The 14157-nt window shown below is 35.3% G+C and overlaps 1 protein-coding gene across 6 annotated transcripts in view; it reads left to right on the top strand.

Moving 5' to 3' along the window:
* ptprz1a (protein tyrosine phosphatase receptor type Z1a) overlaps positions 1–14157 on the top strand; it is a 155572-nt gene that overhangs the window by 139545 nt on the left and 1870 nt on the right. For all 6 annotated transcript variants that reach the window (XM_073943220.1, XM_021470701.3, XM_073943219.1 and 3 more), the window contains 3 exons: positions 1886–2038; positions 7152–7294; positions 10460–10595. In XM_073943220.1, the coding sequence (XP_073799321.1) occupies positions 1886–2038; positions 7152–7294; positions 10460–10595 (432 nt within the window). The remainder of the gene's footprint in view (positions 1–1885; positions 2039–7151; positions 7295–10459; positions 10596–14157) is intronic.

Here is a 14157-nt window from a genome sequence, read left to right as displayed (position 1 = left end):
GCATTTATAGGGTTAAAATTCTGAAAATTAATGATTGTTTGTTTATTATGATTAGTACTGATGCTGGTTAAAAAAATCCCTGATCAGATCACACGATTTTGGCACGATTTCCTTGATGTGAGTGACTCGTAGAGAGAAAAAAATGGCCGTCATGACACAATCGTTTCTTCTCGTGTAATGTAGCATAGGTTTCGACAACTTATAGCATGTGTGCGACGCCTCACGATGCCATTGCATAAAGCAAGTTTAATTTTAATTTTTAAAAGTAGCAAGTAAAATTTTTTCCCAAAACTTCACGACGAGTGCCGACACTTGGGTGAAACTGGACAATAGGAGCACATCATTTCCCAGGTATCTCAGCTGCTGCTGTTAATCCGCAGGTCAGGTGATCAAAAATAAGGCTGCATATTTACTTATGGGTGGGTCATGGGTGGATGAGATCAATCATTAGTTAATGCAAATTTAACTACTTTCTCTAAAATATTAAAGTGTTAAGCAATTTTATAAGACAGACTTGCATAAATTTACAGACATCTCCATTCTCTCTGCCTTACGAACAAGTTCGTTCTTCAGGGGTAATCTGGAAACATGTTCAGTGCTGCTAATACACTGTAAAAGCCTGTCTTGCTTATTCAAATTACTTGATTAAACTAACTTAATTTAAACTTACCAGCAATGAATGATTTGTCATTTAAAATGAAAACAGTTTAATATAGGCTTCTCTGAAACTGTGAATATTTCTCTTTAATTTTATTTAGGCCAGATTTTATTTTATTTAACAAACCAGTGGACTGGTTTTGAAGCACGTCAGGTCAGATTTTATTTGTTATTCTTGTTTATCTAACTAACTAAAAAAATAATAATAATAAAAAAGGAAATTAAAATTAAGATATAAATTATACCAAACAAAATTTGTTTTAAAAATTTATTTTATCCAAAAAAATATACAAATTAATTTTTGTTTGTGCCCGTCCACTACTCAACTGTGTGGGTGGATGATTTGTTTCACTCCATGGAAAATAAGGCATTAATTTAAAGAATGCTTCCCTGTAATACTTGTATCACAAACCTCATTGCATTGTCATTATATTGGCTTGAGCATCATATTTTTCCTTAGTGCTAATGTGCTTTCATTTCCTCCATCTTACTCGCGACCAATTCAGCCGAGAGAGTGTTTAATAATCAAACATGGCTGGAAAATATACATTTATATTTAAAACAAAATATCTTATTAAAAATTAAATATACCTTTGATCCTATCAGTGTCATAACGAATGCCCTTAAATAATAGCCCATTTGTCACCAAGCATGATTGTTTATTGAGACTGACAAAAGATTAACAAGATAAGAAATATTGTTATAGTAAACCTTGTGACTGCTTTGGGAAATAAATTTCATCGTAGATGTCACGGGATGACTGATCATGAAGGAATGTGTAGTCTGACACATTTGTTACCCACGACAAGTCAAGATTTTATTTAGACATTATTGCATAATCTGATATAGTGACTTTCGTAACCAACAATAAAAATCATGTGACCAGGGCTTAAGAGGAACTTTTTTTTTGCCCTAGAGTTAAACGATAAAATATCAAAAAATATCATTATTAATGAGTTTGATTATTAATATTACTAACATATTAGTAATATATAATAGTAATAGTATAATAGTGTAATAATAGTATTATTAACATTATTGGCATAATCATATATAATCACACATTTCTGGCAAAACTATGCAGTTCTACAGGCACCAGGGCAATTTTTTTTCTGATAATGTCCAGTTATTTCCAGATGATCTTCCAATACTGAATGAAACTGATTGCCCTTTTATTAATCTCTCATTCCCTTTCTCCCTCCATCATTTTCTTCTATTCCACTCCTAGACAGAAGACAGCGAGCCAGTCATATTCTGGCCTACAAGAGATCAGCCAATCATCTACGAGACGTTCTCTGTATCATTAAGAGGGGAGGACCATGTGTGCCTGTCCAATGAAGACATGTTGATAGTGCAGGATTACATCTTAGAGGCGACTAAGGTAATACAGTAACACAGCCAATCAGATTTCACGACTAATATTAGCAACAAAAAAAACAAAAAAAAAAAAACTGAATCAGATATATATTACCCATAATTCACAGAAGAGGAAGCTACCATCGTAAAGCTATGATAATCAATTCAGTGAGATGTAAATGAGCGATTTCTGTGCGTCATTTCTCCAAAACCATTGAAAAACACGGACGCGGGCATCTGTTTTGAAGATCGCAGCTGGTGCCTGCCGTACGATTGTGGAAAATATTAGGAAGAGCAAATGGCTGCTGACGAAAGTGAGAACAGAGTCTGTTAAACAAACATCTGGTGCTTTTCACACACTTAGCATTAAACCATCTGTATCTGAAGCACATTGGTTAGACTGCATACGCCTGATCATAAACACACACAGGCACACACACACACACACTCACACACAGGTTTTGGTGGTTTATGAGCACTCTACATTGGCGTAATGTCTTTTATACTCCAAAAACTGCCTATATAGCCTTACCCCAACCCGACCCCTACCCTCTGTTTTATATAGAGAAAACAGAAAAGGGGCAAGACATAAACCACTAGGAACCTCAGCATTTTGAATGTGAAAAGTATGATTTCATTGTATTGACAGGTCATGTCCTCATAAACCAACTCAACATTGTAATACCTAGGTAATACACTGGGTTGAGTTTAATGTAATAAGCCAGTTACTGTTTATTTAAATAAATAAATTTTACCTTTGAAATAATAAAAGGATTAATTATTATTCTTAGGCAATAAAAAAATAATTATATCTATCTATCTATCTATCTATCTATCTATCTATCTATCTATCTATCTATCTATCTATCTATCTATCTATCTATCTATCTATCTATCTATCTATCTATCTATCTATCTATCTATCTATCTATCTATCTATCTCTCTCTCTCTCTCTCTCTCTCTCTCTCTATATATATATATATATATACACACACACACACACACACACACACACACACACACACACACCCACACAAATATATATATACACTCGCCAGCCACTTTATTAGGTACACCTTACTAATACCGGGTTGGACCGCTTTTGCCTTCAGAACTGCCTTACATTGGTTTGGCTCATTTCTTGAAACAGAAATAATATTCTCAAAACAAAACAACATGGACAAACCTCCAAAACTACTAGGCAATTGTTCACAACAGAATAAAATTTCTCATTAGTTTCATCAAATTGCAAATGTCTAAGTACATCTTTGCAAATGATTAAGTACAGATAGCCTACATTCAGCACAATTTCCAAGTAAATGGATCTAGTTGATCTGAACTGATTGTAGATTCTCAGTTCAATGGTTGTTCTCTCCAAAATATGTTAGGGTCATTTCATTGTATGTCATTACATGCACAATAGTCTGTTCAATTGTCAAAATTAATCAAGACCTTAATACCATGAATACCATACAGTAGGTGAATCCCTGGAACATTTGATTACAATTTATTACAGCTTATTATTTTAATGTACAATTTATTACATTCTTTTTGCTCTGACAAATGGAAGTTACTTAATGTGTGGTTGATCATTACAATAAAAAAGAATTTACTATTTCTTTGGCAGTATGAGTGCAATGTGTGACGTCAAACCTTGGAGGCTACTCTTACCCTTAAATCCTATTTCTTTTTTCAGTTTTATACACAATTGAATTCTGTTACCTAGACAAAAAATAAATAAAAATACAGTAACCAATCTCCCATTCCACCACATCCCAAAGGTGCTCTCTGGTGACTGTGTAAGCTATTTGAGTACTGTGAACTCATTGTCATGTTCAAGAAACCAGTCTGAGATGATTTACGCTTTATGACATGGCACATTATCCTGCTGGAAATAGCCATCAGAAGATGGGTACACTGTGCTCATAAATGGATGGACATGGTCAGCAACAATACTCAATACTGTTGACACGATGCTCAACTGGAAATAATGGGGCCAAAGTGTGCCAAACAAAATCCTCCATTACCATCACACCAACACCAGCAGCCTGAACTGTTGATACAAGGCAGGATAGATCCATGCTTTCATGTTGTTGATGCCAAATTCTAACATCTGGCAGTTTCCTATTCTTAGCAGACAGGAGTGGCAACTGGCGTGGTCCACAGAGATGCTCCTCTGCATACCTCAGTTGTAACGAGTGGTTATTCGAGTTACCTTTGTCTTTCTATCAGATCGAACCAATCTGCTAATTCTTATCTGACCTCTGGCATCAGCGAGGCATTTGTGTCCACAGAACTGCCACTTACTAAATATTTTTTTATTTTTCTGTAAACTCTAGAGAGGGTTATGCATGAAAATCCCAATATATCAGCAGTTTCAGAAATACTCAGACCAGCCCATTTGGCACTAACAACATTGCCACGTTCAGTCACTTAAATCACCTTTCTTCCCCATTCTGATGCTCGGTTGGCATCAATGTGGCATCAAAGTACCGCGTCAGCACTCCAAGATCAGATGACTGATTCAGTCGGTGCAGCACCTGAAGAGTGACTGCAGGAGCTGCGATGATGACACTGATATTACACGATTGGCTTAGTTCACAGCATGACAACAACCATGTGTGTTTAGGGTTTATTATTGGACAAATTATGTTTAACAAATTTAAAAACAAACAATTCCTTTTTATGCCATCTCTATCTTGTACACATCATGCTTATTAAAACACTACAAATATTTTACGGCAGTATTATGTTTTGTTAAATAATTTGTTTATAAAGGCTAGATTGTCTGCACAGGTTTATTTTCAACCTTTTTATATAGACTATTTACTGTATTCAGCTCCATGAATGATTTACTTATATATTTTAGTGAATAACCTAAATATTAACTCAAATAAGTATTACAGACTTGTAATAAAATAATTATCATCATTGATCCTGACACCCCTATAAAGGTTTCTTAACAAATTAAGTTAAAGAACTATTTCATTAAATATTTATAAAATGATTTATATGATAAAATATATTTTTTTGTTCTGTCAAGCTAAAGCGACATTGATGTACGCTCTTTATGGGAAACTTCTACTTTAAGTGTAGCTCACTTATTTCAGGAATGTCCTTTTGTTCAATCTTTTTGAATTAAAGTGCTTTTTTGAAAAGGCTTTCATCATCCAAAATAATCTTTATCATTGTTTAAGACAATCAAAGCACCTTGTTTTGGGTTTTACACTAATATATATAGTAAAGTTTTATATTTATAAATGTAAATAAATGTAAACCCCTTTTTAGCATAATCAAGCAAGAAATATTAACCTAAAGAGTGATGTTTAAACTCCTATAATTTGTGCTTATTGCTTTGTACTTAATAGAACTATTTAATTTTATGTTTATATTACCCTCTCGTTTCCCCTTATTTCTCTTGTACGTTTGTTATACATTTAATTAATAATTTCCTTATTGTTTATAATGAATTAGTTTGTAGAGACTGTATTCTGCTTTGTTTGTACTGTAAATCTTAAGTTGTTATAAATAAAATTAAATAAGAGTAAAAAATGATAATGACGCCATGTGATCGGTGAGCATGACAGCCGCAACTTTGAGTGTCCGGCTTTCTGGCTCCGTTTTCAACTTCGCCCCCACCTGCACTCAGCTAATCTCATAGAACACCGGCTGCAGCCATGATTCAAGTCGAAGGCACCTCATGTCTACATACTGCGCCACTGCCTTGCCATAAAAGATACATTTAAAAAAAAAAAATCATAGCTTAATCCACAAATCAAACAAATCCAATGATTTAGGCTACGTGATTTTTTGCATAATGATAACTCCGCATCAAACTAAGGCTTTCGTTTTATTGACCTTACTCTTCAATGCGGAAGTGGGCTCCTTTTTGCAGTTGTTTTAGAACTTCTGATTCAGTTGTCTATGGGGGAAATGACTAGGAATAAAAACACCAAAAAACAGCCAAACTACTAGCTCTACAAACAAGTGTGTTCGTTACTATACAGACAAAGAAGAATAGAATAATAAAAATACATAAGTTTGCAATATCGAGCAGTGTAAAGAGCTGTTTTTAACGTCTGAAAATGAATGGAAGTGAATGAGACTGGAAGTCTTGAGCCAAAATGATTGGCTGTGGCCGCTCTTACGCGAAGAATAAGGTCAATAGCTGTATAAACTAAAAACATGGATGCAAATCACTGCAATACTACATGTAAAAAACTAAATTATTAAATGCTATAGTAAGCTACTATTACGCCATGTGATCGGTGAGCATGACAGCCGCAACTTTGAGTGTCCGGCTGTCTGGCTCCGTTTTCAACTTTGCCCCCACCTGCACTCAGCTAATCTCATAGAACACAGGCTGCAGCCATGGTTCAAGTCGAAAGCACCTCATGTCTACATACCTAAATGCATTGAGTTGCTGCGATGTGATTAGAAATTTGCGTTAACAAGCAGTTTCTACAGGTGTACCTAATAAAGTGGCCGATGAGTGTATATATGTGTGTGTGTGTGTATATTTACATATTTACTTTATACAAATATATATTTTTCATATACAAATATGTGATTTGTCAACTAAAGAGGCTTATATTAAAGGAATACACATGCTTAAAAACAATGAAGTGATCCTGTAATTAATGTCAATATATCATACTGTATGTATGAAATAGTCATTAATATTTTGAAACACTTTTGTTCTGATGTTTAACATTTCTTAAGTGTTAATCTTTTTAAATGAATCTAAAAGGATGTCCAATTAAAATAGTTGAATTCATATTCTGTTTGCTTTGAGATTTATAACAATAGTAAGTAGTATTGAGACAAGCAATTACACTTTGAGTAGTTTGTTACTTTTTAGACAAAGTAACTATAAAGTAAATTAAATACAGTTTTTATGATGTAATTAATGAATTACTTTTTATAATTACCGTACCCAACCATGTCTCTCACACACACACACACACACACACACACACACACACACACACACACACACACACACACACACACACACACACACACACACACACACACACACACACACACACACACACACACACACACACACACACACACACACACACACACACACACACACACACACACAAATTAATCTCTTTTCTCTGTCTTTCAGGATGACTTTGTTCTAGAAGTGAAGCATTTCCGCAGCCCACGTTGGCCAAACCCAGACAGTCCCATCAGTAGCGTCTTCGAGATGATCAGAATCATCCAAAAAGAGGCCAGCTCCAAAGATGGACCAATGGTCATTCATGATGAGTGAGTTGCATCTTGGCCCTGAAGGGGACACACACTGCGTCTTGGAAAAGACACAGTTATCTGTGTTCCAGAAGCCAACGGGTCATCTAACTGTCTGCTGTCCACAGCTACTCCTGCCCAGCTTTGAATAGCATGAAAATCCATTTTTGCTAGACTAGAGATGTTGGAGCAGCTGTCAAATAGTAATAATAGCTTCAAAACTAGAAATAGTATGCTGTTATAATAATAAATAGTAGTTTTTGGTAACACTTTACAATAAGGTTCATTAGTTAATGCATTTACTAACATGAACTAATCATGAACAACACATGTACAGCATTTATTAATCATAATTGAACATTTACAAATGCATTATGAACATCCAAGTTTGTGCTTGTTAACATTAGTTAATGCACCATGAGTTAACATGAACTAACAATTAACTACTGTATTTTCATTAACTAACGTTAACTAGCATGAACAAATACAGTAGTAGATGTATTGTTCATTGTTTGTTCATGTTAGTAAATGCATTAAATAACATTAACCAATGAACCTTATTGTAAAGTGTGACCTAGTTTTTTATATTGTAATTGCACTTAATCTAATTTATTTTAAAAATAATAAAATTAAGGGGCATAGGGATGCACATATTAACCAAATAGCCGTTAAGGTTAATTTTTAACGAATTAACATATATGTATTATTTAAGTTTTGCTGCATAAATGTAGAACACATATTTGTTAACTGGCAGGGTGGTAACACCTGCCTAGATGTATTTTGCCAAAATGAAAGGAGCAAAAAGAAAGATATTGGTGGTTACAGTTTGACACAGACGAGTTTATGCCAAACCAGCGCTGATGGTAATGCCTCTCTCCTGGATCTGTGTCATAAACACCTCTGTCTCTTTGCACAAGTGGAGGAAGAAGCCACAAAATCAAACATTTTCTGAAATGTGGAGTAGGAGCGTCTGGGTTTTCTCTTCATCAGAGCACGTTGCGGCACCACTCATGAACACAACAGATGCAGTTTTGAGGATTTTGAGTACAAAATACCAATTTCTATTCAGAAGGTTACAGTTATTATTAGTTCTTGTAAAAGATATATTTAAAAAAAATCATAGCTTAATCTACAAATCAAACAAATCCAATGATTTAGGCTACGTGATTTTTTGCATAATGATAACTCCGCATCAAACTGAGGCTTTCGTTTTATTGACCTTACTCTTCAATGCGGAAGTGGGCTCCTTTTTGCGGTTGTTTTAGAACTTCTGATTCAGTTGTCTATGGGGGAAATGACTAGGAATAAAAACAGCAAAAAACGGCCAAACTACTAGCTCTACAAACAATTGTGTTCGTTACTATACAGACAAAGAAGAATAGAATAATAAGAATACATAAGTTTGCAATATCGAGCAGTGTAAAGAGCTGTTTTTAACGTCTGAAAACTAATGGAAGTGAATGAGACTGGAAGTCTTGAGCCAAAAAGATTGGCTGTGGCCGCTCTTACACGAAGAATAAGGTCAATAGCTGTATAAACTATAAACCATGGATGCAAATCACTGCAATACTACATGTAAAAAACTAAATTATTAAATGCTACAGTAAGCTATACTTAAAGAAAGTGAACATACCTCATCATGAACCACGAGTGAAAGAGGAAATGAAAGCACATAAGCTCTAAGGCAATGGCGTCCTCTGTTCGGCAGGGCAGGTGTCCTGCATATTTTGGTTCTAACCCCAATTAAACAAACCTGAACAAGCTAATCAAGCTCTTTCTAGGTATCCTAGACTTCTAGGGAGGTGTGTGGGAGGAAGTTGGAGCTAAACTATGCAGGACACCGGCCCTCCAGGATTGTGGACACCCCTGCTCTAATGTAAAATCAGATGCTCAGGACATAATCTTTAAAATAATGACTTCTATTAAAAATGTTGACAGAGGTTTGTGATATAACAATTACAGAGGAACATTAATTAAATGCATATTTGCTTTGGAATTTTTATTTGACGGAAGAAAACATATAATTGGAAAAAGCTTATGCTGGTTATTAAAAAGGATTCAGTCAATGTTTTCCTTTTGTAATCTAAATCAGTAAATCAAGTGAAAATATCTAGGGCAGGCTAGTTTATTTTATTCTTTTTATTTAGTTTATTCTGTTTTTCTATGCTGTTGGAAAAACTGCAGGTGCTTGAAGATGCTGTTAATAATGTTGTGTATGCTGTTTTTCGCATGTTAAAATAAATCACTATTTTAAAATGCAATATTTAATGTGTCAGACATAAAATAGACGTGTCATTTATTATTTTTTTAGTATTAAATAATAATTTGATAATAATCTTACCTGTTAACAGTTATTATTCAGTTGTTGGTTGGGAAAACTAACCGAAATGAGCCAAAGGGGCATATTTATTTTGTAGGCCCCTATATAAAATTAATTTTACTTTCATTTGTTTATTCATTTTTTTACTCAAATTCCATTTAAATTGTATTGGCCAAAACGTATATTACCAAAAAAATAAATTAGGATGTACTAAAAATGAATTTTTAGTAACCCTTTAAAAATACTTTTTTTTTTTGAATATGTTTTTTATTATTATGCACCTTTAAAACTATGATCCACCTTTAAAAGAATCACAAAGCACTTTACAAGCATATGAAAATTATGAATCAATAAATGTTTTTCCTTCATGTTTGTATCTATTGTAAAGCATCCTTCAGCAATGTAAATCCTGCACTGCCTAAGCAGTGTGGGTGTTTTAATGCACGTCTTGGTGTTTACATTTTTGAAATATCCCCAAAAAAGCATTTAGAGAAAACAGAAAGGGACCGAGACAAGAACCTTGTGGAACCCCAAATGATTTAGACCCGCATGAATCAACAAAACTCCCGTATTTTACAGCAAAGATTCTCTTATTTAAATAAAACAGGAATAACTTCAGTGTAAGCCCCCTGATTCCCACCCACGGTCTCAAAACGGTTCAGGGATTGCATTCAGAGACCGCTTCATTCCTGATGGCTACATGCAGTGCTTGTCAAAACATAGATCAGCGGCACATCAATGATGCCCAAAACTGTTGTTTATGTAGGTGGCTCACTAGGGTTAGAACTGAACATGCTTTATCATAGATTTGTTTAATAATCTGTTCTGATGGTTTCTGAAGGCATGATTTCCCTTTGTTTCTGCAGACATGGCGGTGTGACTGCTGGAACATTCTGTGCGCTGTTCACTCTACTTCAACAGCTTGAGGCCGAGAGTGTGGTGGACGTCTATATGGTGGCCAAGATGATCAACCTCATGAGGCCTGGAGTCTTCACTGACATTGTGAGGGATTATTTGATCATATGCATGTACACGGAACTGGATAGATTACTTTTGGATTGTAGTTAGTTACTGATTGCAAATTGAATTTATAATCCGTAATATAATCTCTTGGACGACCCGGTGGCACAGTGGGTCTGTTGTCAATTCTGTGTGGAGTTTGCATGTTCTCCCCGTGTCTGCTTGAGTTTTCTCACGGTGCTCCGGTTTCCCCCACAGTCCAAAGACATGTGGTATACTGTATGTAGGTGAATTGGGGAGGCTAAATTGGCTGTAGTGTGTGTGGATGTCCTGGTCCTCCAGGTTGAGCTAACAACCCACCATATAAAATTTGACGTTACGAAACACCAATATGGTGCGGCTAAATATCAATATATAAATGGCTTTTTGAATAAGTAAGTAATGTAATCTCTTATCCCTGCTGAAAAATCCAGCTTAAACCAGCCTAGGCTGGTTGGCTGGTTTTAGCTGGTTGACCAGCCTGGTTTTAGAGGGGTTTTGGCCATTTCCGGGCTGGTTTCCACCCATTTCCAGCCTGGAAAATGACCAGCCAAATCCAGCTAAAACCAGCTCGACCAGCCTGGCTTAAGGCGGATATAGGTGGTTTTGGCTGGACTTCCAGCTTGGCTAGGAGGGTCAAGCTGGTTTTAGCTGGTCATCTTCTAGCCTGACCAGCTAAGACCAGGCTGATAATGGCTGGAGACCAGCCTGAAAGTGGCCAAAACCCCTCTAAAACCAGCCTGGTCGACCAGCTAAAACCAGCCAACCAGCCTAGGCTGGTTTAAGCTGGATTTTTCAGCAGGGATGCTGTGTTCAGACCAGACACGGCATGCGCAGATAAATCGCTCTATTCACATGTAAATAGATGTGTGAACATTTCGAGTTTACAGGCTTCATTCGCGCGTTAAATTCGCTTCATATGGCGTCAAATTCATCTCAAAATAGACACAAATTTGCGTCATGGGCAGGGCTTCAGTCCGTCCGGTGACTCCAGCTCTGTTGCTAAATGGCTAACACATTTTTTTTGAGAAAATAGCTGTTTATGTGCCTTTCTGAAGGCTGAAAAACAGTGTAGATACGTTACAATAGTCTATTAGATCCATTTAGAGGTGCACCCAGCTCTGAGCTCATAAACTCCTACAGAAACTGTGATAATGGAAGCTTTCAATGATGAACTGTTGTCAAGTGTCAGCAGGAGGATTTCCCCCCCGGGACATTAACAACAGTCATTACATCATAATCACGTCTCAACAAGACAAAGCTCCTGATTGGTTAACTTGGCGTGAATGTCTGCTGAAGTTCAGATTTTCCAACTTAAACGATTCGAGCAAAACGATCAACTCGCACCGTTTCATTCGCACAAATTGCGTCATTCGCACTGCCTCTTGCACGCATCGTGCCGCAAGGTGTCTATTCGTGTCTTTGCATTGACTTAACATGTAAATCACGTGTGTGGTGTGAACGCAGCATAAGGTTAGACTTATACAGTCACAAAATTGGACTACTTTTGAATTACATTTAGATTACTTTTGTAATGTACTTTTTGTGGATCCCTTTTATTTAGATTACCCTTACTTAATGATTGCAGCAGAATTTTGACACCACTGCTATTGTGTAAACATGTAATCTATTAAAAACTAACTGTATTTGAAAGCATGTTAAATAGTACTTTAGGTTAATTACAAATACTTGATTTTTGAAATCTGATATCGTAATTCAGATGACAGTTACTATCCAGGCCTGCATTTATACATACAGTGGTCCCTTGCTATAACGCGGTTCACTTACCACTTTTTCGCGCAATTTGACATGTTTTTTTCATTGTGTTCTGTGTCCTGATTAGCACATTGTGTTCTGCGTCCTGACTGGCTGACCATTGTTGATCAATCTCCTCCATGCCGTGTCTCCTGTACATTACAGAATGAATTTAGGTTGCCAAATTTATATAAATGTTCGATCGAGCAGTGTGACTTTGAAGTGCTGGACTGTATGTTTGCAAGTTCTCTCCTCACAATGAACGAAATGTTCTGCACTTGCAAAGGCAACTGCGGTAACACCCAAAAGGCTGAGGAAGATGCTAACTGTCGCACAAAAAATTGGACTGTTCTGGACATGCTTAAGGAACGAAGACGTTACGCGGCTGTAGGGCGCCATTACGGAATAAATAAATCAGGATCAAATGGTTTTGATCTTTGGTTTCATTCTATAATACTGCACTTATTTTTCTACGAAGGTTTGAACTTTGTTTAAACTAGAGAAAAAAGTGTGAAAATGTTAATGCCTGTCTAAGAAAAAAGTATATAAAGTGTGTAGTGAGGGGTTTTACAGCCTTAAAACATCCATAATAATGTTACTAATGCTACTTTGCGGATTTCACCTATTGAGGGTTATTTTTATAACATAACTCCCGCGAATAACGAGGGACCACTGTAAACAGAATTTGTGTGTATAGAGTTTTTTTGTCTATATAGATTAGAGATCAAAATTTTGGAAAATCTTACGTTTCCTAGATTTTTTATTATTCCTATTTGAAGTTACAGGAGGAGTAAATAAAAGTATACTGCATTTAATAAGTTACATATTCTAGCGATAATAATTATTAATAAAAACATAAATTGCTAATGACAAAAAAAAGGTATGGGTTTGAATAAAATGTTAAATATTTGTTTTATTCTATGAATACATTTTATGTTTTATACCATTTCTACCTAATTATTTTAGGTAATATTAGAAATATTTTTACATTTTTTTTCCAATTAAAATAATATAATTTTGCGCTATTTCTTTTTTAGTAACTAACAATTGGTCAGAATAACAAATATTTCTATTTTATATTAATGTAGATCAAGTTTTTTTTCACCAAACATTGATTTCTTACATAACCCTTTAACTGCCATACCAAGAAAAACATTTATGGATTGCATTTTTTAACTCCTAATGTCACTAGTTGACACACTCAATGCATTTTTTCCAACACATCCCATAATTTTTAAAATATCAACCTCTAACAAATGGTTAATAGGTCGGTGTATGGTAAAAGTACCGGAGTTAGTACATATACTATGAAAAATCTGAAAAAAAGAAGTGTAAGACCAATTTATTTTAAAAACATAATCAAAATATATCATTTTTGAATATTAAATCACCTTTATTTTTTGAAGTATGCCATAAAACAGAGTTTTTCAACTGGTGGGTCGTGACCCAAAAGTGGGTCGTGGGAATATTTTCAGGGGGTCGCAAAGTGTGTGGTCAAAACAACAAAAGCTTAATTTTTTACCTATTTTGCTTATACTGGACATTTACTTTGAAATGCGCACGACAACCCTACCGTTTGACGTGAAATTTTATTTAATTATAGCAACAAATATGCACTTTATGTTTACTTTATGTATGAAATGTATGGATTTATTTATATGTTGACAACAAAAAAGACTTAAAGCCTCAGTGTGCCATAAGTAGTGAGGTGCTCTCACAAGAGAGCATAAAATCTAAACTAAAACGACATTTAGAAACCAGACAACATGTTTAATTAACAGTTCAGTTTAGTTCATGGTAACTGAACCTT

Source organism: Danio rerio, chromosome 25 (genome assembly GCF_049306965.1).
Source record: "Danio rerio strain Tuebingen ecotype United States chromosome 25, GRCz12tu, whole genome shotgun sequence".
NCBI classification, from domain to species: domain Eukaryota; kingdom Metazoa; phylum Chordata; class Actinopteri; order Cypriniformes; family Danionidae; genus Danio; species Danio rerio.
This window is presented reverse-complemented; position numbering and strand designations above follow the sequence as displayed.